General features: G+C 39.3%; 2 protein-coding genes across 2 annotated transcripts; one reads left to right on the top strand and one right to left on the bottom strand.

Annotated features, from left to right (window-relative positions):
- Positions 1-1,734: 1,734 nt before the first annotated feature.
- Positions 1,735-8,646, top strand: LOC145777431 (chondroitin sulfate synthase 3-like). Its single transcript, XM_082588802.1, has 10 exons — positions 1,735-2,947; positions 3,551-3,590; positions 3,879-3,962; positions 4,316-4,494; positions 5,014-5,123; positions 5,367-5,504; positions 5,718-5,960; positions 6,312-6,437; positions 7,081-7,244; positions 7,486-8,646. The coding sequence occupies exons 1-10, from the start codon at positions 2,809-2,811 to the stop codon at positions 7,730-7,732; spliced, it is 1,470 nt and encodes a 489-aa protein (XP_082444928.1). The 5' UTR covers positions 1,735-2,808; the 3' UTR covers positions 7,733-8,646.
- Positions 8,647-9,674: 1,028 nt separating this feature from the next.
- LOC145777317 (chondroitin sulfate synthase 3-like) lies at positions 9,675-20,098 on the bottom strand. Its single transcript, XM_082588671.1, has 11 exons — positions 20,080-20,098; positions 19,394-19,594; positions 17,642-17,684; positions 17,358-17,444; positions 16,481-16,659; positions 15,840-15,949; positions 15,459-15,596; positions 14,996-15,238; positions 14,432-14,557; positions 14,090-14,253; positions 9,675-10,502 (listed from the first exon to the last, which is right to left on the bottom strand). Exons 2-11 carry the CDS (start codon positions 19,530-19,532, stop codon positions 10,256-10,258), a joined length of 1,476 nt encoding a protein of 491 aa, XP_082444797.1. The 5' UTR covers positions 19,533-19,594; positions 20,080-20,098; the 3' UTR covers positions 9,675-10,255.
- Between the last annotated feature and the right edge of the window lie 4,846 nt (positions 20,099-24,944).

Genomic DNA, 24,944 nt, shown 5'->3' with positions numbered 1-24,944 from the left:
TCCGATTGTTGAAGTCTTGTTGCCGGAAATTACTCAATCCATTAGATGCCGCTGAATGTAGAGCAGTCCTTGACGTGCAGGTGAGCGGTGGGATGGCGCAACGGATAAGGCGTTGGCTTTCCAATTATGCAAACCTGGTTCGACTCCCGGCTTCAGCTGGTTTTTGAAAAACACCGCTCACCTCTACCCAGAGTGTAATAAATTGGGTGGGCGTAGTTGCTGAAGTAAAGGCGGCCGAAAGAAAGGAACTGGCCACCCTACTCTCCGTTGTGCCGAAGGCTTAGTTTAGTATAATGAGAACCTCATCTTCTCATTCCCCAAAGCTCAGTACTGAGTATGGCACCTTTACCTTAACGTGCGTTGCTCAATTGCACACCCTGAGCTGAGAGTCGAACCAGTGCCCCTTGATCTTGAAGCTTCTTTGTTCCAGAAGTCACGCGCTAACCAACTGAGCTATCGGGGCGGATCTGCGACAGTTGCGGGGCAGAACTGTGATAGTTGGCAGAAAATCGCCAATCATGGAGATTTTTATTGACGCTATTTTGAACCCAACTGGTGTGAAATAAAATGTTATTATTATTATTTAGTTAAGAAGTTTTGTTTTATTTCGATATTTTTAAAAATATTATTTAAGTTGCTCGTTCATGCGTAGCTGATGCCACGGTTGACTTGAATCTGGTTGGATTTTTTTATCACAAAACACAAATATGCAACTGTGCAAACTAGAGAGTATGCTTGTGATTTTAGTTACTATCCCCATAAACATTGGCTCGTAAAAACACGAGAAATACACGTGTATTACACGAGTTTCCTCAGAATTTCACGTGTTTTTCACGACCAATGTTTATGGGGATGGGATTTCAGTCAATGTTTGACAGACTACTTTGCTTCTGTAGGCTACCCAAAAGATACAGATACAGTCTCCAGCCCCAGGTGTTTTTTGTTTGATTTTAGTGTTATGCTGTGCCTTTAATAAGATATGTATGCTCTAGGTAGTATTGACTCGTTTTTCTTGGTGTTTTGTCTCTTGTTTATGACTTCCTTGTTGGTATTCTATTTCGTTTTTTATTTTTTTATTTAATATTGCTACCAGGGCCGGATTTAGCTGATGGGGGGCCCGGGGCACTTTTAAATCGGGGGCCCCCGTGCAAAAAAATTTTTCGCGCCTACGGCGCGAAAAACCATCTCTACGTCTACAGTAGCATCAGTCCAGTACTGCATAGCATTTTGCAGAAACTTTAAAGGCCAAAAGGAAAAAAAATAACACAAAATCACATTTTTTCCACATAGGGGGGCCCTTCAAAATTTGGGGGGCCCGGGGCAACTGCCCCTTCTGCCCCCCCCTAAATCCGGGCCTGATTGCTACGTAAGTTATGAAGGTGAAAAAGCACTGCTGTGCTTGCAACACCATTATTATTATTATACATAACCTCAAAAATGTGAAAACTAGGTTGTGAGATGCTGTTAGTGGTGATTATTATTAGCCTCTGGGGGCGGCTAACTTACAAATTGGTTCAATATTTTGCAAGCAGCAGAATTACTTGTGGCATGAACATTAAAATCTTGAACAATAGCCAGGCAAGAATACAGACTTCTCCTCATCTTGTTTCTCTCAATATCACATCAGCAAAAGATCACAAGGATAATGCTCATTTAGCTTTATGACTTCATAATAGTATGAGTAATTACAAAAAAGTTTAGGTAAGTTTTGTAGTAAAAAGTAGGGTTGGATGCCTTTTTTAATGTTATGTAGTTTGTAGTTCATGTGTGTTTGAAAAGAAGTGGTTGCAAGTATGTATCTTATTGAACAGTTTGTTGTTTATTCATTATGCTTGTTCTGGATCTGTCTTCTTTATTTCATGCTGATCTATTTCTTCAAGTACGCTGCCGACCTTGAGTTAGTCCACCAGAGAAACCCACTCAGAGTTCAGTCTTGGAGACAATGTTGATTTCTGTCTTAAAATTTAAGTGCAAATTTTACTTTTTAAATTAAATAATTTTTTGTTCTGTTTACTTTAAAGTCAGTTTTTTCCACTCTGTGTTAACATTAGTCTAGGATAATTACTTGGTTGAAGCATGGAAGTTGAAAACCAAGCTGGAAAACAAAAGCGCATCAAATTGTAATTAATCTGAAGAAATGTTAAAAACAAACATCACCATGTTTACATTGCCATGAACATCATTGTAACCTGGATTGGCTACTACCGTACCTGGTTATTTTGCCCACAAATGAAGAGAAATGTGGATGTTTGTATATTCAAATTTGATAAACTTTGTCCAATGTGCTGTAGAAAGAAAGAAGACAAGTTTGTTCCTGTGTGTCCTTTGAGGAGTAGCAACCCTACCCTCAGCTCTAATCTAAATTCTTGAAAATGATTTCCTTATAACTTTGACCAATCATCTTTGTCCAGGAGTTTACTTCTCTGTTTATTCTCTTTCAAAGAATTTCAATAAATGTAAAGTTCTGCTAAATTATTAAATACTAAGTTGCAAATGTTATTGGCGCCATGTATTTAATAGAAGAAATTGTTCTTTACTGTTTGATGTACTTTTTCATGTTTGTATTTTATTATATTGTCATTAGTGTGGCAGAATATGTGTTTCGTCAAGATTTAGAATTGGGCCTGCAAGTGCAACTCTGGAATCAAAGTGGTGTTATCAATAGAGCAAGTAGAAGACAGCAGGCGGCCCGCAGAACCAGCAGATAATGGATCGGACAAAGCATTTACACCATTGACTTGCATATGTGTTAAAGTAGTTTATGGAGTAAACATGTACTAATCTTTGACTAGATAAACTGTAATAAGAATGTTGTCAAAAGTGAGGTTAATTCTCGGAGTGCAAAAAGTTCAGCTAACATTGTCAATTATGTTTGGTTGGTTTATCTTGGGACATGTGTGGAATGAAAAAGTGGAACATATTTTAGAGAAGACAGCTCAAAGTCCATGTGAGTTCTTTAATATATATTTGCATAAAACTAATATTCTTAAAAAATAGCTTGGTGGTATGTTTATTATCAATTTGAATTAAATGCAAAGTGGAAGAAGAACTCCTCAAGACTCCAACGTTTCATCTCTGACACCGGCCCCCATCCAACCAGAATGCTTTTGCCAAGGAAAGCCTGGGTGCAGCTCAACTGCCTGAATGCTGTCATCGGACTATTCCGCTCCAACATGTACAAATGAGGAATGCCTACTTCCGCGATCTGTGTGGCAAGGAGGAACGAATCACAGACCACACCACTTGTAACTGCACCAGTGCACCATCTACTATGCGCCAAATGGTGTGCTTGGTCTGCGTGAACTGGAGTTTCAAAGAAGGTTCACACGAAGAAGAAATATAAATTGATTTTACTTATTGTCTATTGGCAATTAAAATAAATTTTGATTCTTTGTTCATGACATCAATATAATAATCTGGCCTATGCAATGATACCATGCGCAAAGAATATTTTTAAAATCTAATTTAAAAGCACTGAACGAATTATGCAATTTTTAAATATTTAACTTGTGTCCTGACAAGATTGTTTTTTATTACCGGTCTATTACAGATCTTATGGACAGCCAGCTTGTGCAATGTAATTGTCCGAGGTATGTTGTTATGATGTGTCTGATTGTGGTTGATGTTTTACAGTTTACGAGTTCTAGCTTATCTAGTTGATGCTTTGATGAGGAGAGATGAATTCATCCAACACTTAAATCCACCACAGTAATTATAAGTGTGTCGCTGCATGTTTGTTTGAAATTCTATTTTAGCAGCTCTAATAAAATTTTTCATATTTTGTAATCAGTATTGAAAGTAAAGTGTTTAAGCTGGGTTCAACATGGTAACAATTTTTGCATTTTTTATTAAACTATCTTGCAATATATTTCATTCAGCATACGATGCCCTCCGTGTTCTGATCACTCTGAGAACCCAATAAAAACATTAAAAAACTCTGAAGTTGCTGGCATTTATGACAGGTACAGATTCTTGTTTTAAGACCATGCTGGTTTATATGTTTAACTAGACTTTAGTATTAACTGGGGCAAAGCCTGATCTCTACAGGTCCTAATGCAATTAGATTGAGTGATTTAAAAATAGAAATGTAACTTATGGCATTCTGGTAGAATGGAATGTTGTAGAGGTTTTTGTGATTTAAAGAGCAAATTTGAAATGCAATCGAAGTTCTTCATGTAGTCAGTGGCTAGCAGACTAACCATGAAATGTGGTTTTTTATTCTGTTGTTCCAACACTCATCACCAAACTCTTTTCCCATTGGCTTTGTTAAAACTATTATTGTACTTTTAAAGTTTACAAAATGTCCTTCTTTTAGATCCTTCCAGTACAAGCCTTCCTCCTCATCGGAGGATGAGATCAACAGATGGAGAGTTCTAACTAAGAAATATAACTACGATATGATCAATCAGGAGCCTAGGATCGGGATCAATGGAATGTGGAGGACAGAGGTGGAACAAGTGGATGCGGTGGCGCAGTCTCTTCTCCGAGATGATAGTGAGTCCTCTGATCGGATGTATCTCAACTCGTAGACAACTTAAATTGTTGATGTCTTAGAAACTTGTAAGTTTGTTGAGGCAACATCTTCATTGCAATGACGTTGTTCAACTTAAATATTCACTTCCCACACGACGATGAAGAATTGTCGATCTCAGTGAGCGGAACTTCGTCACTCTTCTTCACTCCACAATTGGATCGATTCACGTTGCTTGGGAACACGAGCATTGATTAGGATTCCTTCCTCTAGATCTTCCATTCTTCCCATACGGACTCCACATGCTGGAACGTCCACTCATAAATCATCCAGTGTTTGTTTCAAAAGCCTCATGCGCAACTTTAAGTCTTGGAAACCACCAAGTGCGATGCGTGGTCATCACCATCTGTCCCATCTTTGATAGACGAGACCTGGCGTTTTCCTTGTATGTTGTGTCGCTATGGTGGGTCTCACAGCATGATACTTTGTGTTCACTGTTTGGTTGGCACTGTTGACATGTTCTATCTATGTAACTCTCATAGATTCCAAGGACAGTGGCACCTCTAGAAAGTTGGACTTGAAAGATATTTACCGCCACAACGACCCTTACCACGGTGTGACGTATATCGCCAACTATGGGACCAACTATGCGGTGAGTGTCGGATTCTTGTGGTTGGGTGGAGAATCAATAAAAGTTATTTATGAAGTGGCTGAATGTCTTTATTTCCACCATGGACCAAGTTTTGTGGTTATCAGTTTGAGAGATAAATTGTGAAATGAAGCTGAAAGGATCAGTGAATGCAACAAATGAGTTGACTTTTGGAAAGAATTCAGCTCCCAAGCTTCCAATAGTTTTGACGCTAACAATTGATTTGTTTTGATTTTCATTGGAAAGGAGAATGTCGAATCAGGGAAAGAATCGCTTCTAAGTGTAGAGATGTGGAGGCCGTTCATTGGTGGAGCGCCAAAGCTGATTGACATCACACAGGCTGGTGGGAAGAAGATGATCAACATCATATCCCCTCTCTCCAAGGTTGGTCTGTTTGTCAGGGTTGCCAGTTCAAGGCTACCAGCAGAAAGAAGTTAGCTACTGAACAAAATAGCAGATCGTTTGTTGACTGTGCGATTCTATTTAAATAAGCGGGACATAAATGATGCTGGAACATACATGAGAGGATCACTTCCTTTACGATGATTGATCCGGATGGTTTTGTGTGTTTGTGATTTCACGATCTTCCACCATCAGGTCACGAATCGCTTTCATCTCTTCATCCAACGATATGAGACTAACATCCTCAGTGATCCTTTGTCTGGTCCAGTCCGCATCTTATTCGTCATCTTCCGAGACATCAATGATGATCAATCCTCCAGTGACGCATCAGCCGCGGTGGATCGGTTCAAAGAAAGGAATCCCAGTGCTCTAATCGACTACATTTTTGCCAAAGGAGACTTCAACAGAGCTGTGGGGTTGCACGCTGGTGTCATGGAGGTGAGATTTGCGAGTGGAGGTTATTTCAATTAATTCCACTTTGTTTTCACAAACATGAACAAAGTGAAGTAAAAGCAACCCAACTGGGTGGCAACAAAAATTGTTAAAAATAATTACAACGCGAACCGGGTCATGGTGAATAAAATTTGGACTTTGAGTTGATTTGAGATTGGGCTCACGTTCAATAAAGCGCTGATACCCACCTTGCCAATAATTTTGTTTGACAAAAGCGGTGTCGAATTTGAAACTCGAAACGTTCATGAGAACAAGGTAACAGTTGGTCACCGTAGCACCTTTTAATGACGTCACATATGCTTGTGAGTTGTTGGCTTAACATGTTCATTGTTCCAGCACAAAGACGACGAAATAGTTCTGTTCCTTGATGTTGACTTGTCCATCGGTCCAGGATTCTTGGGTCGCGTGCGTCGTAACACCGTCCAACATCGGCGCACAGTGTTCCCCATTATGTTTTCTCAGGTGAGTGATCTACATCTATGGATTAAGCGATTCTTTTCGTAAACTTAACCCTGTCCCCATTTGAACCATCGTCTGTTGTTCTTGCCATTATTGTCTTAGCCGACTAAGGGTGAATTCGAGGCAAGATTCGAGCATTACTCAAGACTGGTGTTTTTAAGAAAACTAACTAGGTAACTGTGTAATTCTCTCGGCTTTACTTGCAATCTCATCACTTTGGATCTATCTATTTTTGTTTTTTTCTCATAACTTACTACATTTGTAGGGCATGATTTTTTTTGATATTTGAATAAAACCACAGGAATTCACTTGACTGTCGCAGCAGTAAACAACTTTTTGTTTTCATTTTTTACGGAACTTAAGCTTATCCTGTTTTAACTCATATCTTGGTTTCAACGTAATGCCGATGTTTGACATTTGTCACATTAAAAACACGGGAAGCAGCTGACTCGATGACTAATATAGTCTTTCGCTGCTTCCTGTCTGTTGTAGATTCTAGTTATGGTGCTATTTTATTTGCATTGTCTATATTTTGTACCGTATACTTTTCTCGCAACAGACAAAATAAAAGGTTTCTCTCTCTCTCTCTCTCTCTCTCTCTCTATGTTACCACCCCGCGACTGTTACGTAACAATTGCATGTTCAGTACGATCCCGAAGTGATGGAAAATGCCGCGAAATTGGACTCGGATCTACTTCCCCTCGTATCCGACAAGATGGCGATCAATAAAGAGACTGGATTCTGGATTTATTACGCTTTCGGGGTGGCTGCTATGTATAAGTCCGACTACTTGAAGGTTGGAGGGTTCAGGTGAGACTTGTCTGAAAACTTATTATCTATCTGCTTCCTTTGATGGTGGATATGTGCCACTGTGTGTCAGTGTGGGGCTTCATGCCTCGTCAAAGTTTGCAGATATTTTACCTGATTTCATTTCCAGCATCTTGCGACAATTTTAAGTGGTTTTAATAAACACGCTTGCAATGTTTTAAAAACATCTATATTCAGCCATTAATCTTCTTTTTCCTCAGCTAATCCTGCTCTTTTTCTGCAGACTGGACATCAAGGGATGGGGAGGAGAAGATGTTGATCTCTTCAAGAAGATGGTCGCCAACAAAGACCTTGACGTCATGACAATGGTGGATCCCGAATTAATTCACGTTTATCACAAACGCGGTTGTGACAAGAGTTTGGCGCCTGACCAATACGCCATGTGCGTTGGCGCCTGGTCGGAAACGCTTGGTTCACAACGACAGGTTGCCAACCTTTACCTGGACACACACATGAAACCTGAAACGTAGTGAAAATCACTGCTACTTTAGTTTTATTAAATCATATTTATTCCTTAATGAAATTGCGGCAGTGCATTTTATACCAATCACATTGCGCAAGTTATTTATTGAGTTGCTGCAGAATCGTGGCGCTTTTGCAGAGTTGCTGTTTACATTCCGCGACTGCTCTCACAAGAGCAACGTGAAATCTGCTGAAGCGAAACAAAGCAATCGAAACTTGTAGTGTTATGTGTCACAAAATGTCAGTTTAGAATAACAGCAGCAAAGATTCAAATGAAATTATGTTTGTTTGTGAGTCTTACGCCAATGAAAGTTGTCTTCAGCGCTTTAATAAATCCAAATATGACTTTGAAATTATATTCGAATTGTCTTCTTTGCTTTGAAACTAGTGACATCATTTACTGCATCGTTATTGTACTTGAATATGGCGCGCTGAGCTGTGCAGCTGATGCGATCATTGTTCTGAGGATTATGACTTGCCAGCTTCGTCGCGATGGTTGTACAACTTGCGTTGATATTGTTCCTCGCTGGTGGGCGAAGTTTTGGAGTACCAGAGCCGCCAAAAGCGAATGCATTGTGACGTCAACAATCCCTTTTACGTCATCAACGCAAGTGACGTTTCGTCACGGCTGGAAGAAGAGCACATGATGCAATGTTCGGATTATGAATTGTCATTCTTAATGAAATGTAATCCTATTTATCTTGTTTGTAACACTGTGATGTCATCAGGCTTATTGGGTCCTCACGGACTTTTGATCAAATCGTTGAGAAATCATTCGCTCATTGCGTTGATCAGAATGTTATCGTCCAAACCTGGTGAGGTCAAGATGTTTATTTCTCGGTTTTTATTCAGATTAAATTTGCTACTTCCATGACATAAGCGCTTAATTTTCAATAAAGTCAAGCTCGCACAAAGCGGTCTTTAAATGAAACAGACTTGCTTCGTTTGTAGTGACTTTCTACCCTTAAGTGCATTGGCTCTGTCACATTGTTGCGGATGTTCAACCGCTTAACTTCACCGCGAAGAAGTCATTCTGTACTTCGGCGTCCCGAAGCCAAACCACTTCACTCCGCAGTCTGTGCTGCTGAGCTTGCCCGTTGGCCGAAGTAAACACTCGTCCATGTCTGCCACTGAGCTTTCACAGTGAAGCTGGCAACCAGACACCGTCTACGCGTGGTTGATTCCACCTTTGTAGACAAGCGACCTTTGGAACTGCGCGTCTTAGATGGCATTGGGAAGAAACATTGAAGCACCCTGAAGTAGTAAAAAGATGGACACTAGACATCAATAACTTTTCGGTGCCGTCTGCAAAGCTTTGACGACAAAGTGGTGGAAGAATAGGTACTCGGATGCAGAGGTTTAAACCAAAGATTTACTTGTAGAAGAAAATGTTCGTTAGGTATTGTGATGCAACAGTGATTGAAATTCAACAAAGATTTTCTCGAAAACAGCACTATGGAGTTTTAATTTATGAACTTAATACCGAGAATGCAAAAAGATGAAACGCTTTTCATCCTGGGTGTGTTTCAAATGTTCAATCACTTAAAATACATCTCAATTGTGAAGACAAGAAGACTGTTTCTAAGGACCAGCGAGACCTCCATTCGAGACGAGGCTGCTAATACAAACAATCGAGAATGAATTTCCGCCACGATAGCTCAGTTGGTTTGCGCGTGACTTCTGCAAAGAAGAAACTTTCAAGATCAAGCGGCGCTGGTTCGACTCTCGGGGTGTGCGCTTGAGCAACGCACGTTAAGGACTGCTCTCCATTCAGCGGCATCTAATGGATGGAATAATTTCCCGGCAACAAGACTTTAACAATCGGAAATTTCATTCTGTCAATCTCGGCGACCGGGCCTGAGTCAATGATTCAAAGCCTCTACAAGTATGCGAAACTGCCAGGATTAAGCTCTGCAAGAAACTTTCCCAGTCCGAGGATAAAGATTCAATCAATCAATTTATTGAGACAAATAGCTCGCGAACAAGAAAATACAGTCAAACAAATCTTCAGAATATTAATAAAAATTCAGCATTATTTTAAGTCGAAACCTCTCTTTGGTATTTTAAATTCTCACTACTCCATGAATTGAATGCTGTGAAACAAATTGATATTGTAAACTTCATGTAACGCCATGTCCTTGCTCCCCCCCCAATATGACGGACGTGGAAGATACATTCCCTTCGAGGGAGTGGTATCAGGCAATCAAACATTTTCTGCATGGCCGCTTTAGGAAAGTTGGACATCCCATTAAGGCTACGTTATAAAGATCTTAACCCAGCAGTAGGCTAACCTAAAACAGTACTCAGGTATGCTACCGCATCTCTATGTTGAGGTGGGGATTCATAGAAAAAGGGAGAGGAAAGAATGACCCTTTTTTCTTGCATGGCTCAAACCAATATAAAATTGCCACTACACCTCTGATCTGGAACAAACTTAATAAATAAAAGTTGCAGTGCCGACAATCGAAGATGAAATCCTGCGTTCGTTCCATCAGGCACCGATGACGAAAAGATGGGGACAATCAACTTCACTACGTTTCAGGCTTCATGTGCGTGTCCAGATAGAGGTTGGCAACCTGTCGTTGTGAACCAAGCGTTTCCGACCAGGCGCCAACACACATGGAGTATTGGTCAGGCGCCAAACTCTTGTCACAACCGCGTTTATGATAAACGTGAATTAATTCGGGATCCACCATTGTCATGACGTCAAGGTCTTTGTTGGCGACCATCTTTTTGAAGAGGTCAACATCCTCTCCTCCCCATCCCTTGATGTCCAGTCTGCAAAAAAAGAGCAGGATTAGCTGAGAAATAAGAAGTCGTGACTTATAATAAAGATGAGATGTTATCATGCTTGATTTCAAGCATAGGGGGGTAAAATGATTTTCTCGCCACAGTAAGCCTTCAGCAGAGTAGGGTGGCCAGTTCCTTTCTCTCGGCCGCCTTTCCTTCAGCAACTATGCCCACCCAATTTATTACACTCTGGGCAGAGGTGAGAGGAGTATATCAACTAGGCCTACCATATTTTCATCCCCTAAAAAGAGGACATGTTTCGCCAGCGAGTAAAACACAAGTAAAATGTTACGTATGAAGAACTTTTTACATCGTTTTGGATAATTATAGACGTATGCAGCAAAAGTTACAGCAAAAAAACAGACAAGTTTGTTTGTTTCTCGGAAGCCGATTTTTTGATTTCTGTGACAAAATGAAAATGTGATGTGATAATGTCATAAAAATGTGACAAATTAGAAAGTAGGTCTGCAGGTAGCCATGCCTTAACTTTTTTCAGAAAAAAAGGATTAACTTTAACGAAATCATATTATTTCTCGCACGAGATATAATTGAAGTTGTATAGGCTACAGCTGTTGAGATGCTAAGGACAGACTCAACCAAAAGGCTGTTTCTTTTCTTGTACCATTGTGGCTGCATCATAGATTAAAATGATTCTACATTTGCACTCACATAAGTTGTAAGTAGGCTATACATGCCACGATTTATTTTGAAATAGGCTGTATGTCATGCATAGTGCACTTTGGATTATTTTTCGATTTGCTTCATTTGACAAATTAGCCAAACTATTAAGTTGGTAATCAACAACGTTTACAAGCGTTGAATCAATACAAAATAGATCATAGTAAAAAAATAGTTTATTGTAAAAGTGTGACAACCTTAAAATGTAAATATGTCTAACTCTTTTGTCAATTTTGACAAAAGAGTTTGACATATTTACATCTTCTAAAATGACTGAGACTTTTTATCTTATTTCTTTACGAATTAACGTGTGCTTTAAAAGGTCGTCGCTAATTAATTGGATACGCCACTATATTACATTGTATTATAATCACTGAAATCATATTGAATTGATATTAATAATATTCAAGTGAACACTGAGAATATGTCCTTAATCTTTGTAATGTATTGTATTAAGTTTAAAATTTAACCGTGGTTATTGTGTTCATAAATGTAGTCGCACTGATGAGAATTTAATATTCGAAAACGCGTTCTGCAACATTGCTTTACACGCTCCAATGCCTGATGGTAATTTTGTGGTAGGTTTCCGTCACGCGTTGAAGCAGTGAACGTGTTTCGTTTTTCTTTGTTTATTGCATTGATCGGTTAGTGCCTGCTTATTTGCAGTCATTTCTGAAGTACAGTTTGTTTGCAATCACTAAAGAAAAACAACAAGTCGAAGAAACGGTAGTCTCCATCTTCCAGCAATCTAAGTAGTCAGACTTGGAATTTCTCAATGTAGAGAGGAAAAGTTTTCTCTGCCTATAAAACGCTAAATGGTAGTTCTTTTGCAAGTTTTTGCTGTTTTTCAATGTTTCATTTCTTTGTGATTTACTCCATTTTTTATTTTCTTAATTTTTTTAATTTGTCCAACTTTTCATTTTCATAAATTAGTTGATCAGATCTCCTCAAATTTACAAGTGTATTTGCAATTCCACTCGCACTCATCGCTGACCATTAGGCATTGCCGCATTAGCCTATTTGGCTTTTAAGACAATCGCAAAGCAATGTAGTACGTTTCAATAAACGTCTAAGATTGTTTAGAACAGCAGATCAAATAGTAGGCCTACGTCAATGTTTTTTTGAAAATCTATAAATCAGAATGTTGCATTGGTACAGAAATGGTTGGAAATTGCGAAAAAGTCACATAACAATGAAATCCTGTTGAAAATATGAGCAAGAAAACTGAAAATGTAAAAAAAGAGGACATTTGAGCATTTTTGGGTGTCCTCGGAGGACAATTTATTTTTCTTCAAAAAAGAGGACAAATCCTCTTAAAAGAGGACATATGGTAGCCCTAATATCAACAGTAGGCCTACTCTTTTGTGTGCTTTTTTTTTCAAAAGCAGCAAAGTATATAATCCTTAAGTAGAATTTCATTCCGAGTGTGCAAGGTTGCAAGAGTGTGCAAGTGTGCAAGACAAAATTTCTGAACAACTTGTGACAAAATGCTTATTGTGAAGCACACAATGTTTTAAAAATAACCAAATTGGGTTCAAACGATGCGCAAATAATAAAAAATCAGCGTTTTAGAAAGATTCCTTCCTGGTAAAATCTTAAAACTAGTAAAGAGCGGGAGTTTTTCCCTCCGTCTGATAGCAGGTCGAGTTAAATGAAGGAACAGTCACTTCGATGGCGTGGATTCGATTCCCACCCCTGCCATTATTCTTTTTCATTGTAATTGTCAAACAAAGTTTAAAGCACTAACTAACTCTCTGGCTGAGTGCGAGAAAGGTCACAATGAATGCAGTCAGCTGGTTCATAGGGAAAATTGTCCTGTGTTAAAATCGTCTATACCGGTCAAAACACTCAGCAGCTGCAGCGACCTACAGATTACAAATACGCGTCACCTGTACAAATTCTTCACAAATTTATCGCAACAGTTTTGATCTCAAGGACGATGAGCCAGAAACATGGTTGGTTGGTTGTTATTGAATCTTTATCCTCGGACTGACAAAGCCTTGATAGGTTATTCCTGGTAATTTCGCATACTTGTAGAGGCTCTTGACGCAGGGTCGGTTACCGAGATTGACAGAGTGAAGTTTTCCGATTGTTAAAGTCTTGTTGCCAGGGAAATATTCCATCCACCAGGTCCTTAGAATGCGTTGAATGGAATCCCTTAGAATGTCCCTGAATGGAGAGCAGTCCTTAGAATGCGTTGCTCAAGCGCACACCCCGAGAGTCGAACCAGCGCCGATTGATCTTGAAGATTTTTCCTTCACAAAGTCAGGCTCTAACCAACTGAGCTATCGGGGCGGACAAGCTGGTTCACAGAGAAATACTTTGAGCTGTTGGAAATTGAAGTTCTTTCACACAAACCGCGCGCAATTACAACAATGCCATGAATAGCTGCTATGGAAACTAACCCAGCTGAGCGCCAATTTAGGCTATACCTGAGGTTTTGAGACCGCTAACTTGACAAACCAACTCATTGTTCTTGAGATGAAGACTAACTCTAGAAATAGCTTGGCCTTGTTGCCACCGACACGCATCGATGAGCGTGGGGCTTTATAACAACATTAATGATTTCAATAAAATGTAATTTGCTCTGTTGGTTTTGAATCTTCATCCTCAGACTGACAAAGCCTTGATAGGTTATTCCTGGTAGTTTCGCATACTTATTACTTATAGAGGCTCTTGACGTAGGGCCGGTTACCGAAATTGACAAAGCGAAGTTTCCGATTGTTGAAGTGTTGTAGCCAGTGAATTATTTCATCTATTAGGTGCCGCTGAATGAAAAGTAGTCCTGAAATGATTTGCTCAAGCGCACACCCTGAGAGCCGAAGCAGCGCCGCTTGATTTTGAGTCGAGTGCTTATAACCACCGAGCTAGAAATAAAAACTCGAGCTTGAGGTCACCTGAACCCTCCAACTTTCAAGTAGTCGGACTTATACATGGCTGCAATTCCGAACGCGTAATAAATCCAGAATCCAGTTTCTTTATTGGTCGCCATCTTGTCGGATACGAGGGGAAGTAGATCTGAGTCCAACTTCGCGGCTTTCTCCATCACTTCGGGATCGTACTGAACATGCAATTGTTACGTAACAGTCGTATTCTAAAAAATGATTGATTTGCTGTCTGTGTAAGAATTAAGGCCACTTGTAACTGCAGGTCAAATTGGTTTTAACACATTTGTGGTACAAACAGAGTTCATTAAAGCATAACTGCTACAAGACGCACATCAGTCAGCATTGACGCACCTGGGAGAACACCCTGGGAAACGTGACGCGTTTATGTTGGACGGTGTTACGACGCACCCGACCCAAGAATCCTGGACCTATCACCAGGTCTACATCAAGGAACAGAACTATTTCGTCATCTTTGCACTGCAACAATAATGTTTGAAAGTTTTGAGCGGGGAAAAAGCAGAGAAAGCGACTTCTTCAAAATAAATATTTCAATAAGATGGTAAACGCTTTATCAATAAATTACAAAAATTTAAGACGCGGGATGATTTTAATTTCATTTTAATTGGCAATATTCAAAGAGTCTGTTGGGTATATAGCCGGGAGAGGCTTTTACTTTACTTTTTTTGCTCTACCAACCTATTTTTTTCTACAAGCTTAACCCTTCCATGGTCATTGTGACACTTACCTACCTCCAGCACATGAGTCATGTGATCAGAATCTCCATCTTATCATTATGACATCAGTTTCAACAGCAAGTTTGTCTATGAAGTCAAGTATTGTAATACCTTCACACATAAGTGAAGGCTTTACTAAAAAATACTACAAAAAATAAATAGTTAAACTTTCAAATCTCACCTCCATGACACCAGAGTGCAACCCCACAGCTCTGTTGAAGTCTCCTTTGGCGAAAATGTAGTCGATTAGAGCACTGGGATTCCTTTCTTTAAATCGATCCACCGCAGCTGATGCATCACTGGAGGATTGGTCATCATTGATGTCTCGGAAGATGACGAATAAGATGCGGACCGGACCAGACAAAGGATCACTGAGGATGTTAGTCTCGTATCGTTGGAGGAAGAGATGAAAGCGATCCGTGATCTGATGGTGGAAGATCGTGGAGTCATCAGGAACAAACAAACCATTAGAATCAATCGTCGGAGCGGAAATGATGTGATCCTTTTATCCAGGATCCAACATCATTTATGTCCCGTTTATTCAAATAGAATCGCACAGTCAACAAATGATCTGCTATTTTGTTCAGTAGCTAACTTCTTTCTGCTGGTAGCCTTGAACTGGCAACCCTGACAAACAGACCAACCTTGGAGAGAGGGGATATAATGTTGATCATCTCCTTCCCACCAGCGTGTGTTATGTCAATCAGCTTTGGCGCTCCACCAATGAACGGCCTCCACATCTCTACACTTAGAAGCGATTCTTTCCCTGATTCGACATTCTCCTTTCCAATGAAAATCAAAACAAATCAATTGTTAGCGTCAAAACTATTGGAAGCTTGGGAGCTGAATTCTTTCCAAAAATCAATTCATTTGTTGCATGCACTGATTCTTTCAGCTTCATTTCACTATATGTCTCTCAAACTGATAACCACAAAAGTTGGTCCATGGTGGAAATAAAGACATTCAGCCACTTCATAAATAACTTTTATTGATTCTTCAATCAAGCACAAGAATCCGACACTCACCGCATAGTTGGTCCCATAGTTGGCTATGTACGTCACACCGTGGTAAGGGTCGTTGTGGCGGTAAATATCTTTCAAGTCCAACTTTCTAGAGGTGCCACTGTCCTTGGAATCTATGAGAGTTACATAGATAGAACATGTCAACAGTGCCAACCAAACAGTGAACACAAAGTATCATGTTGTGAGACCCACCATAGCGACACAACATACAAGGAAAACGCCAGGTCTCGTCTATCAAAGACGGGACAGATGGTGATGACCACGCAACGCACTTGGTGGTTTCCAAGACTTAAAGTTGGGCATGAGGAATTTGAAACAAACACCGGATGAAACAATTTATGAGTGGACGTTCCAGCATGTGGAGGCCGTATGGGAAGAATGGAAGATCAAGAGGAAGAATTTCTTATCCATGCTCGTGTTCCCAAGCAACGTGAATCAGGAGCATTTGAGCCGATTATGGAGTGAAGAAGAGTGACGAAATTCCGCTCACTGAGATCGACAATTCTCCATCATGGTGTGGGAAGTGAATATTTAAATTGAACAACGTCATTGCAATGAAGATGCTGCCTCAACAAACTTACAATAGTTTCTAAGACATCCACAACTTAAGTTGTCTACGAGTTGAGATGCATCAGAAGACTCACTATCATCTCGGAGGAGAGACTGCGCCACCGCATCCACTTGTTCCACCTCTGCCCTCCACATTCCATTGATCCCGATCCTAGGCTCCTGATTGATCATCTCATAGTTATATTTCTTAGTTAGAACTCTCCATCTGTTGATCTCATCCTCTGATGAAGAGGATGGCTTGTACTGAAAGGATCTAAAAGTAATTAAAAACAAAAAATGGAAGGTTTTCTATTGTACGTCATGTAGCCCTTATTAATTATTTGATTTAATTCTACACACCATGCTATGAGTGCCAATCGTTACAGGGTGAAACATGTAGGCTACCACTGATCTACAGCCTCAACCAATAAACCACATACTTTCAGAGTGTGATGAAAGCAAAAAGTTCACAAAAATGTATCCTTCGTCATTTTATACTTGGCCGCAGAAGGAGCTGTCATACTTCATGAAATCCTACTCGATAGAACCACCGGAATGTTAACACAGCCTAGTAATAAATTATGCTTTCAGCAAAGCAATTTAGTTTAATAGTTCAGTAGAGAGCTTACGACGTGTATCACAAGCCAATTTTTAATTTGTTTTTATTTCCAACTATCACAGAAAACAACAATCGCCCTCGCTCTAACATGGCAGTGGTGCAGAAAAAGGCAGAAGCCGTAAACCCAACCGATAAGATGATGATGGGTTATAAAATAGGATAATGAACAAGGCCGCAACATCAAAGCAAGGAGCCCTCATCAGGACATATATAATAAAAGCGAAAGTAGTTGAATTTTAGAAAAAACTGCAAACGACAATTCTGAACAAAACCACTCAATCCTTTCTTATTGCTTAATTTTATATGTTCGAGTCGCAATCGAATATTTTAACAAGTCATAAACAAAACTTTACCTGTAATAACTGGCAGCAATTTCAGAATTCCTGATTCTTCTTTTTATAGGGGAGTCCATGGCTTCGGGACAGGGAGGGCATCGTACACTGGAAAAGCAATGACGAGTTTAATAAAGGAACGGCGGTTTAAGTTTAAAATAAATAAAAAATACTGGAAGTTAAACCCAATCTGGAAATTGGTCCATTCCTATAGCCTACTGATTCAGCATCTGCAGGCAACCAAGCAACCGCTAACTATGTTAGCTTTTACGGAGCGAATTATCAAATCATATCAGCTCGCCTACCTTGGGCAGGTACATTGATCAGCGGCGTGGCTTTCTGTGAGATCTGTTAAAAATACGAAGTATTATACTTGAAACCGCAAATCTCAGAGTAACGGAGATCGTTACTTTCAGTCTCCTTTTCGTTATGTTAGATCACATAAATCTCTGAAATGTGTTTGTGGTTTTTGCCCTGCGCATGCCTCTAAGCTCCCGGCGGCCATGGCCGCCAAAAAGTCGTTAAATGGCCTCCGAAACTACTGATTGATTGAATCTTTATCCTCGGACTGGGAAAGCTTCTTGAAGAGCTTAATCCTGGCAGTTTCGCATGCTTGTAGAGGCTTTAAATTACTGACGCAGGCCCGGTCGCGAAATTTTTTTTCCCACGAACTTTTTTTTACTTCGCATAGAGTTTCCGATGGTATTTCAAACTTTTTCTCTTCACTTGCATTCGCAACCCTTTTTTCACAAACAAGGCAAAGTCTCTCAAACGCCGACGAGAAATATTTCTGATCCAAGTTTTGCAAAAGTCTGAGCGTCTAAGCTACAAAAACTCGAAGAGTTGCTCAATGCTCAGGAACCAGTGCATTTTAAATACAACTGAAAATATAGTTTGTGTTGTATTCACCTGAGTGAACGCAAAAAATTATATTAATTTTAAAACTGATTTTTAAAAACACGCATTTTTAACAGACTTTTTATTTTGTCTGCCGAGCGCGAGAATTTGGCCGCTGGGAAAAAGCTCTGGTAGGCCATTGCTTGGTCGCCGGAAAAATGCCTGCTTGCAGTTACGTTTATACTGTATTTGACCTTTTTACATCTAAAAAAAAACTATAAGATTATCTAAAAACTTTATTATAACCATTTTGTCTCATTAAGCATTGCATGAACAAGACAAACAAGCTTTCTTGGGTGTTTTGTAAGAAGGACAAATCCTGTTTTCCAACGACTATCTCTCTACTGACAGACTAGGAACGTATTACGCATATCTTTCTCTCGCTGTTACGCATTTGAAAGAGTGTGAATATCACGTGATGCCTTTAGAAAAGGCGGCTTTCGGAAGCGGCATAGTGACGTCACATCGAAGTAAAGCTCATCATTACATTGACCGTTAGAACAACAAATAACTCTGCTTTTGACGAATTACTTGTTTACGTTAGCGTTGACAGGAGGTCCAGGGGGGTACTTTTGGATCAGGGCCCGGGATGACATTAAGGGCCCGTAACATTTTCATGGGGCCCGGGAACAAAAAAACTACCGCGTCTTCTGTGGATATAATGCGTTTTTCTGAGAAGAGTCTGGATTTAGAGCCATGAAGATTTCAGTGGTACCAGGCCCAAATTATCCTCTCAATGACCCTGTCTGTTTACGTACACAAAAGCTGCTTCTGAGGGTCGTGCTTTGTCGGCTAGGAATGCAAAAATCTAGGTGTCAAAAGCGTTCATATTATTATTTCACTTTTTAAGGTAAAAGCTGCACATTCTCGTTCTTAATCAAAGTAAGTGTCAACATACTCAGTCTGGGCAAGATCAATCACACTGCAAAAGCGATCAGACAATTACCGTCAGCATTTCAGACTTCGATATTACAATTGAGATTTTTATTCGTAAAACAAGCAAATATATCTGCACTGGCAAAAACCGGCAGTGGCCGTATTGTGTTTTGTTCAGGGGCAGTAAGTAAACGCCACGGTGCCTGGATTATATCAAACTACAAAAACGCAAAACTTCCGTCACAATTATAGCCGAAGGTTAAACTACCGGACCTGGCATTTACCTGCTTTATTTAAAATCTTGTGCTCTTGCTTATTCCATAAACCCCCCAGGACAAACCATCCAAAGCATACAGACAAAATCAATTGTAAATTTTGCCCTCCAAACATGGAAGACGCTTTTGATAAAAGCGTCCTGACCATTGCGCACAGATACGACGGAACAAAAAAGCAACTTCTCAAAACATTTGCCACTACAGATAAGCCTGCAAAATATAGCCTATTAACTTGGATTGAATCATAATATAGCTTGCTTTAAAATAACATCGGTCAACTAAAATTTGATGAAATCAAATTACTCAACGAAAGAAAGGTGAAAGCTTAATCAAATAGTCGCAAAACGTCTACACTTGACAAAATCATAATATGAAAGGTAAGCTACAATAAAGAACCTCATAAATAAAACATGTAACAGTCTAACAGAGCTATACGCATAGTTTATTTCTTTCATTATCACATGTCGTCCCCGAGCCAAAGATTGTTTCCAAAAGCCGCGATCGTCTGTTCATCTCTTTATTTCTTTGATACTTGGACGAATCAGCGCACTTTTGTATATCATTTCCTTAAGTTCTTTTTCTGCATTCTTTTCTTTCCTGTTTCCATTATACTTTCTACCAATTAATGTAGCTGACCTCCGATCCTCTCAAAATATCTACCCTGTAAACAAATAAATCTACCCTGACAAACGTACCTCCCAGATGAAAATTCTTTGGATGGACTTTGCCAGAGTAGATTTTTCGGGGATATATTCGTCGTGGAAATATTTTGGGAAAATTTTTTTCGATTGCCGTCTCAATTCAATGCACTGCCACATGAGTGAAGCTATCACCAGAATTGCCAGATGGTCTAAAATTTGGACAAAAACGATAAATTGACCTATTCCATTCAATTTTACTTTGTCATTGCTGGCGCGAACATGCAGTGCAGAAAACTTCAAAGTAAACGTACGAATTTGGCATCAACTGAAGAAAAACGTGGCAAAACTAAAAGGTTTAAAATATGCATAAAACAGCGCTTGAAAATCACCATTTTTAATTTGCACAGCCACCAAACCTACAAGAGATGAAATTTTTTTTTGTGAAAACAAGCCTACAATTACAATCTACAATTACTTTGCGAATCTTTAAAGACATTTAAAAAAATTAAATGTGATATCAGAGCAAAAAGACTCAGCAAAGTAAACTGAAAATCGCAGGAAGCCGGCTCAGTGTGACCACATAATTTAGAAAAAATAAGTCAATATAAACAGATACAATTAAATACAGACATACCGTACTACTTCTTTAGATAAATTTTGATTAATCAATTTCAGTTTAAATTTCTAAAGGATTTACAAAAACCAGATAAATTTTTGGCAAAAGGTCTGGCAGCACTGCTTCTTAAACATGCAGTTCAGCCGATGCACAGATTCACAAACTCGGGACAATAAGATAAATTTAAACAAAACAAAAAAGAGTTCCAACATACAAAAAATTACAGTCCTGTCTTGTTTCTTTTTCTTCTAAATTTTGGGTCAAATAAATAAGTTTCTTTACCTGAGTAGAGCATCAAGCCTGGCCTGGCCTACAACTAAAAACCCTTTGGGTCTTGGTTGAGGTGCAAAATAAAAGTTGTGCCAAATACCGTGGTTAAAAAATTTAGGTGGGCAAACTTGCTGTTTTGCACATTTAATTGACTTTGCTTTTTCACCAATTCGCCTTGCTGGGAGATATCTAACATGATATCTCCCAGCGATATCTGCAAAAGGGAGGCCTATCGATAAAGCAAAAAAGGCTGCCGATTTCACTAATGCTATAGCTTGCCCAAATCCAAGCTTCTTTGAATTGCGTTGTCTTTTCGAGTTTTTCACTGATTCTTTTCATCTTGGTATTAAAATGACTAGAAACAAATTTTCTACTGAACTTTCCTCAAAATAAGATGTCTCCAGGACTAATTTTTTGTTGAGTTTAATTTTTACATTTAGACCTGGTGAACAAACAACTTACTGCTGATTCTAAAAAGCGCGGGAAAAATATTTTTTCACCTAATTTCATACGCTGGGTCCGACGGCTAGCAAGGGATTTGGATATTTATTTTTGCCAATGTTTAAATTCCTGCGACATCAATAAATTGCTGGACTAAAATTAAAACAGTTTTTTGTAAACTGTCTGAATTTCAGACTGACAGCGTCCAAACTCTTTTAGGAATACCTGGCAGCCCTGGCCATCACACCTCAAATGCCGACTGCTTTATGTTTTGTGCAACCTGCGGGCAAAGCTGACAAGGTCGTGGAGTAATGTAGAGAGTACCACCGACTGGGCAACTATAGGTAAAAATCCCTTGACATCTGTTCAAACTGACACCACTGTATCTGTTCAAGACGTTCGTCATTTTCCAACTCATGTCTTTCATATCATCTTCACTACATTTTTCATCATTCATGATCATCACTTTAATATCATGCTCAAATAATAAGTTAATTAATCTAAATTCCTGTACCCATCAGTTATCAATTCCTAGTCAACATCACACCACTTGTTCCTGACAATGGTTCACCAAATCAAACGTCATATAAAACCGTTCAGGTCTACTGAATCTTAGCGTATTACGTCATGGAATTTTTCCTAAAAATGAGCCAAGATTGCACCATCGTTCGTAAGACTTGTATCACACCTGTTGAGAATTACTTCACAATGTTTCACCATGACGTCACAGTAACTGCGTACGTGAGTTTGAGATATAGCAATGTTTTCTAGTCATTCCACTCATTCGTAAAATGGTTGCTTGAAAGTTAGTCGCAGATTTAACTGTTTGCTTAGTGCTTGCTAGCTGGACGAAAGTTCCGTCTTTATCTGAATAGTTTGGATTGTAGTGACAAGTTTTAGTGGTGTATCGCGTTGCACCCCATTTTCGATAGCCGCGGGCTAATTTTACAGAAATACACTTTTTGAATAGACGTTTCAAACGAGTGTTTCTTTTTCGGTCATTACATACAGACGAACGGATCCGGGAATCTTATGTTACAATTTTCCCACGAAGAGATTATGGTTTACCGCTGTGACCACCACTGTCGTTGCTGCGAACACTCCATTTTACTTAAAACGATGCACTGTACGTAGTATTTTGTATATGTAAATAATATGTTTAATATGTAACTAATATGTAATAGCTAACTGCTCTTGGCTGATGCTGAGCTTCGTCGGAGTCTGCCTCGCTTTCTGACCTAGTCTTATTCTGAAACGATCCCTGTTCCATATCTAGAAAGCTAAAACCTCAATTGCTAAGGTAACAGGGATCAGTTGTCAGTAGATGTTACAGAAAATATATTTCGCACTTATTCAGTGCATCGTCAGTTCTGATAAAGGGCAGTTAAAACCTACAAGTAATGTTTTAAACAACATTACAGTGACGCAATAATGCCAAAACATGAGCGTAAAAAATTGAAAAAGCAAAAGCGTAAATATTGAAAAAATGCTGAATGAAAACTAAACCAAGCCGGCAGTAAAGTAAATTACGTATCAAATATAAATTATAAACTAGAAATGATGAAAGAGCGATGAGCAAAGCCTGCAAATGTAGCGTTGTGACAAATTACGGCAAAGAAAATAAATTATATGCGGAACACGGCAGTCAAAGGCAGTGATAAACAAACTAAGTACAGCGATAAATAATTAAATGGAGCGTCTTGGAAAACACAAAACGTAGCGTTGTGGAAAAAAGAGTAGGCAAAGACGGCAGTGAATAATAAGGCAGTAAAATATTGAAAAAATACCAAAAATGTAGTGGAGCGTCAAAAAATTAAACTTGTGGCAGAAATAATTTTTGGATATTTATTTTGGCATGTATCCTATGTATCCACTTATCTTCACAAGCATCTAGATTATCAATATTGGGTTGTTCAACAAATGTGACATTGTAGCATTGGGAAAGTTGTGGTTCAGTACTTAGATCATGAAATACAGCAAAATGTTTTAATAACGCAGCCCTGTCATTATTAGAGGAAAAATCGAAAGTGTTCCAAGTTGCACGATGGCCTGACCAGCGAACCGAAAATTTATTAACCGTCTGTCCAACATATTGTTCATGGCAAAGTAAACATGTTGCTACATAAATCCCATAATTGCTGCAATTGAGTTCCTGTTTTAACTTAAAAAGTCTTTGCGGAGTGCTCAATGTCGTTGTACGTGAAACCATTGACAAACGATGATGACCATGGTTACCACACAACGCACAGCGACCACAAGGGGCAGAATAACCTCTTTGTAGAGCAGAAGATTGGATTTTTTTTGATAGATCTTTGTAGTTTGTAACATAATTTCCAATTGTTTTTGGCCTTGTGTATGTGATCATGACATCAGGTTTAAGTTCCTTTTCTTTTTCACTCATTTTTAATAAAGCTGGGAAAGCAGTAGCCCACACAGTCTTGCTGTTTTTCTTTTGAGGTTTTGGTGGCCTAAGTCTGTCAGTCCAAGTTGAAGCAATTCCAATCATGTCATTTGTCATCGCGATAGGGAAATCTGACCTAGTAGCTTTTTCTTTGAGTCTTGACAAGCTGGAAATGTAATGTTCATGGCACTCATTCAGAAGACGCATTCGAATGGCTTCTCCGTATAATATGGATTTGAAGGTGGAAATAGGGTGGTGCGACTTTCCATTTATGAAGCAACGATCTTTTGCTGTAGCTTTGACGAAATCTTCAGTGGTAAATTTAAACTTGTTACCATGGGTGATGCAATGATTGACATCTAAAAATTCCACTGCGCCTGTCTCTTGAGAAGTATCAACCTGTCTGAATGCAGGCCTCGAAATTCGTTTTTGTTGACGGCGGACAAACGTGTCCGGTCTGAGCAGCTATCTCGGCGGACAAATTAAGTCTCACGGCGGACACACCAGTTTTAACGTCGATCGTCATACTTAATCCCTTTATCTTGATAAATCTTCGCCATTTGAGAATCATAGCTACGGTTTAGGCTTTTTAAAATTTCAGCAAAGTTACTCTGAAAGGCTTTCATCAGACCAACAACGTGCGCTTGACGCCGTGTAGCTACTAAATATGATGATGATGATTGTTAAAAATTTGAATTCTATGGACTTTTTGTGTCTGATGCAAATAAATAATAAAAAAATAATACGCCGCATAACTGATTAACTTCCGCCGAACGAGGTCGTGTGGCTTCTTGCGTCACAATGCTCTGGGCACGAGTCGGAAAACTCTAACGCGTAACGCTACTATTTTCTGATGTGCAAAGTTTCACTATAGGCTTTTTTCTTTAGGTTTATTTTTACATGTTATGTGAGCGAAAGTGACGAAAAGAATAAACAAAACATTAGAAAAAGCACAATTATTTTTCCCCTCTCCATGATGCGGTCGCCTTTTCAAAATAGTATCAGTATTCCACGAGACCACGGCAGGCTCGGAGTTATAATCAGCGCAATCAAGGCCATCCAAACATATGCTTATGATGAGAGCTTCAATAGCATCGATCTTCAAAGACGTGCGCCAATCTCCACGAGATCAGTGCTTGTCGTTAAGATACGTGATACCGAGATCTATTCCGTGTCTTTTCTCCAGACCGG

Source organism: Aplidium turbinatum, chromosome 9 (genome assembly GCF_918807975.1).
Source record: "Aplidium turbinatum chromosome 9, kaAplTurb1.1, whole genome shotgun sequence".
NCBI lineage: Eukaryota > Metazoa > Chordata > Ascidiacea > Aplousobranchia > Polyclinidae > Aplidium > Aplidium turbinatum.
Note: the sequence above shows the minus strand (reverse complement) of the source record. Positions and strands in the feature narration are given on the sequence as shown.

What these genes read in the sequence shown, in the direction of transcription:
- LOC145777431 (XM_082588802.1), top strand. Translation starts at nt 2,809, where the DNA reads ATGTTGTCAAAAGTGAGGTTAATTCTCGGAGTGCAAAAAGTTCAGCTA. An exon ending in GTTGCTGGCATTTATGACAG is followed by an intron (nt 3,963 to 4,315) that starts GTACAGATTCTT and finishes TCCTTCTTTTAG; the next exon opens with ATCCTTCCAGTACAAGCCTT. An exon ending in ACTATGGGACCAACTATGCG is followed by an intron (nt 5,124 to 5,366) that starts GTGAGTGTCGGA and finishes TTCATTGGAAAG; the next exon opens with GAGAATGTCGAATCAGGGAA.
- LOC145777317 (XM_082588671.1), bottom strand. Translation starts at nt 19,532, where the DNA reads ATGGTCAGGACGCTTTTATCAAAAGCGTCTTCCATGTTTGGAGGGCAA. An exon ending in ACTATGGGACCAACTATGCG is followed by an intron (nt 15,597 to 15,839) that starts GTGAGTGTCGGA and finishes TTCATTGGAAAG; the next exon opens with GAGAATGTCGAATCAGGGAA. An exon ending in TTCCCAGGGTGTTCTCCCAG is followed by an intron (nt 14,254 to 14,431) that starts GTGCGTCAATGC and finishes TTGCATGTTCAG; the next exon opens with TACGATCCCGAAGTGATGGA.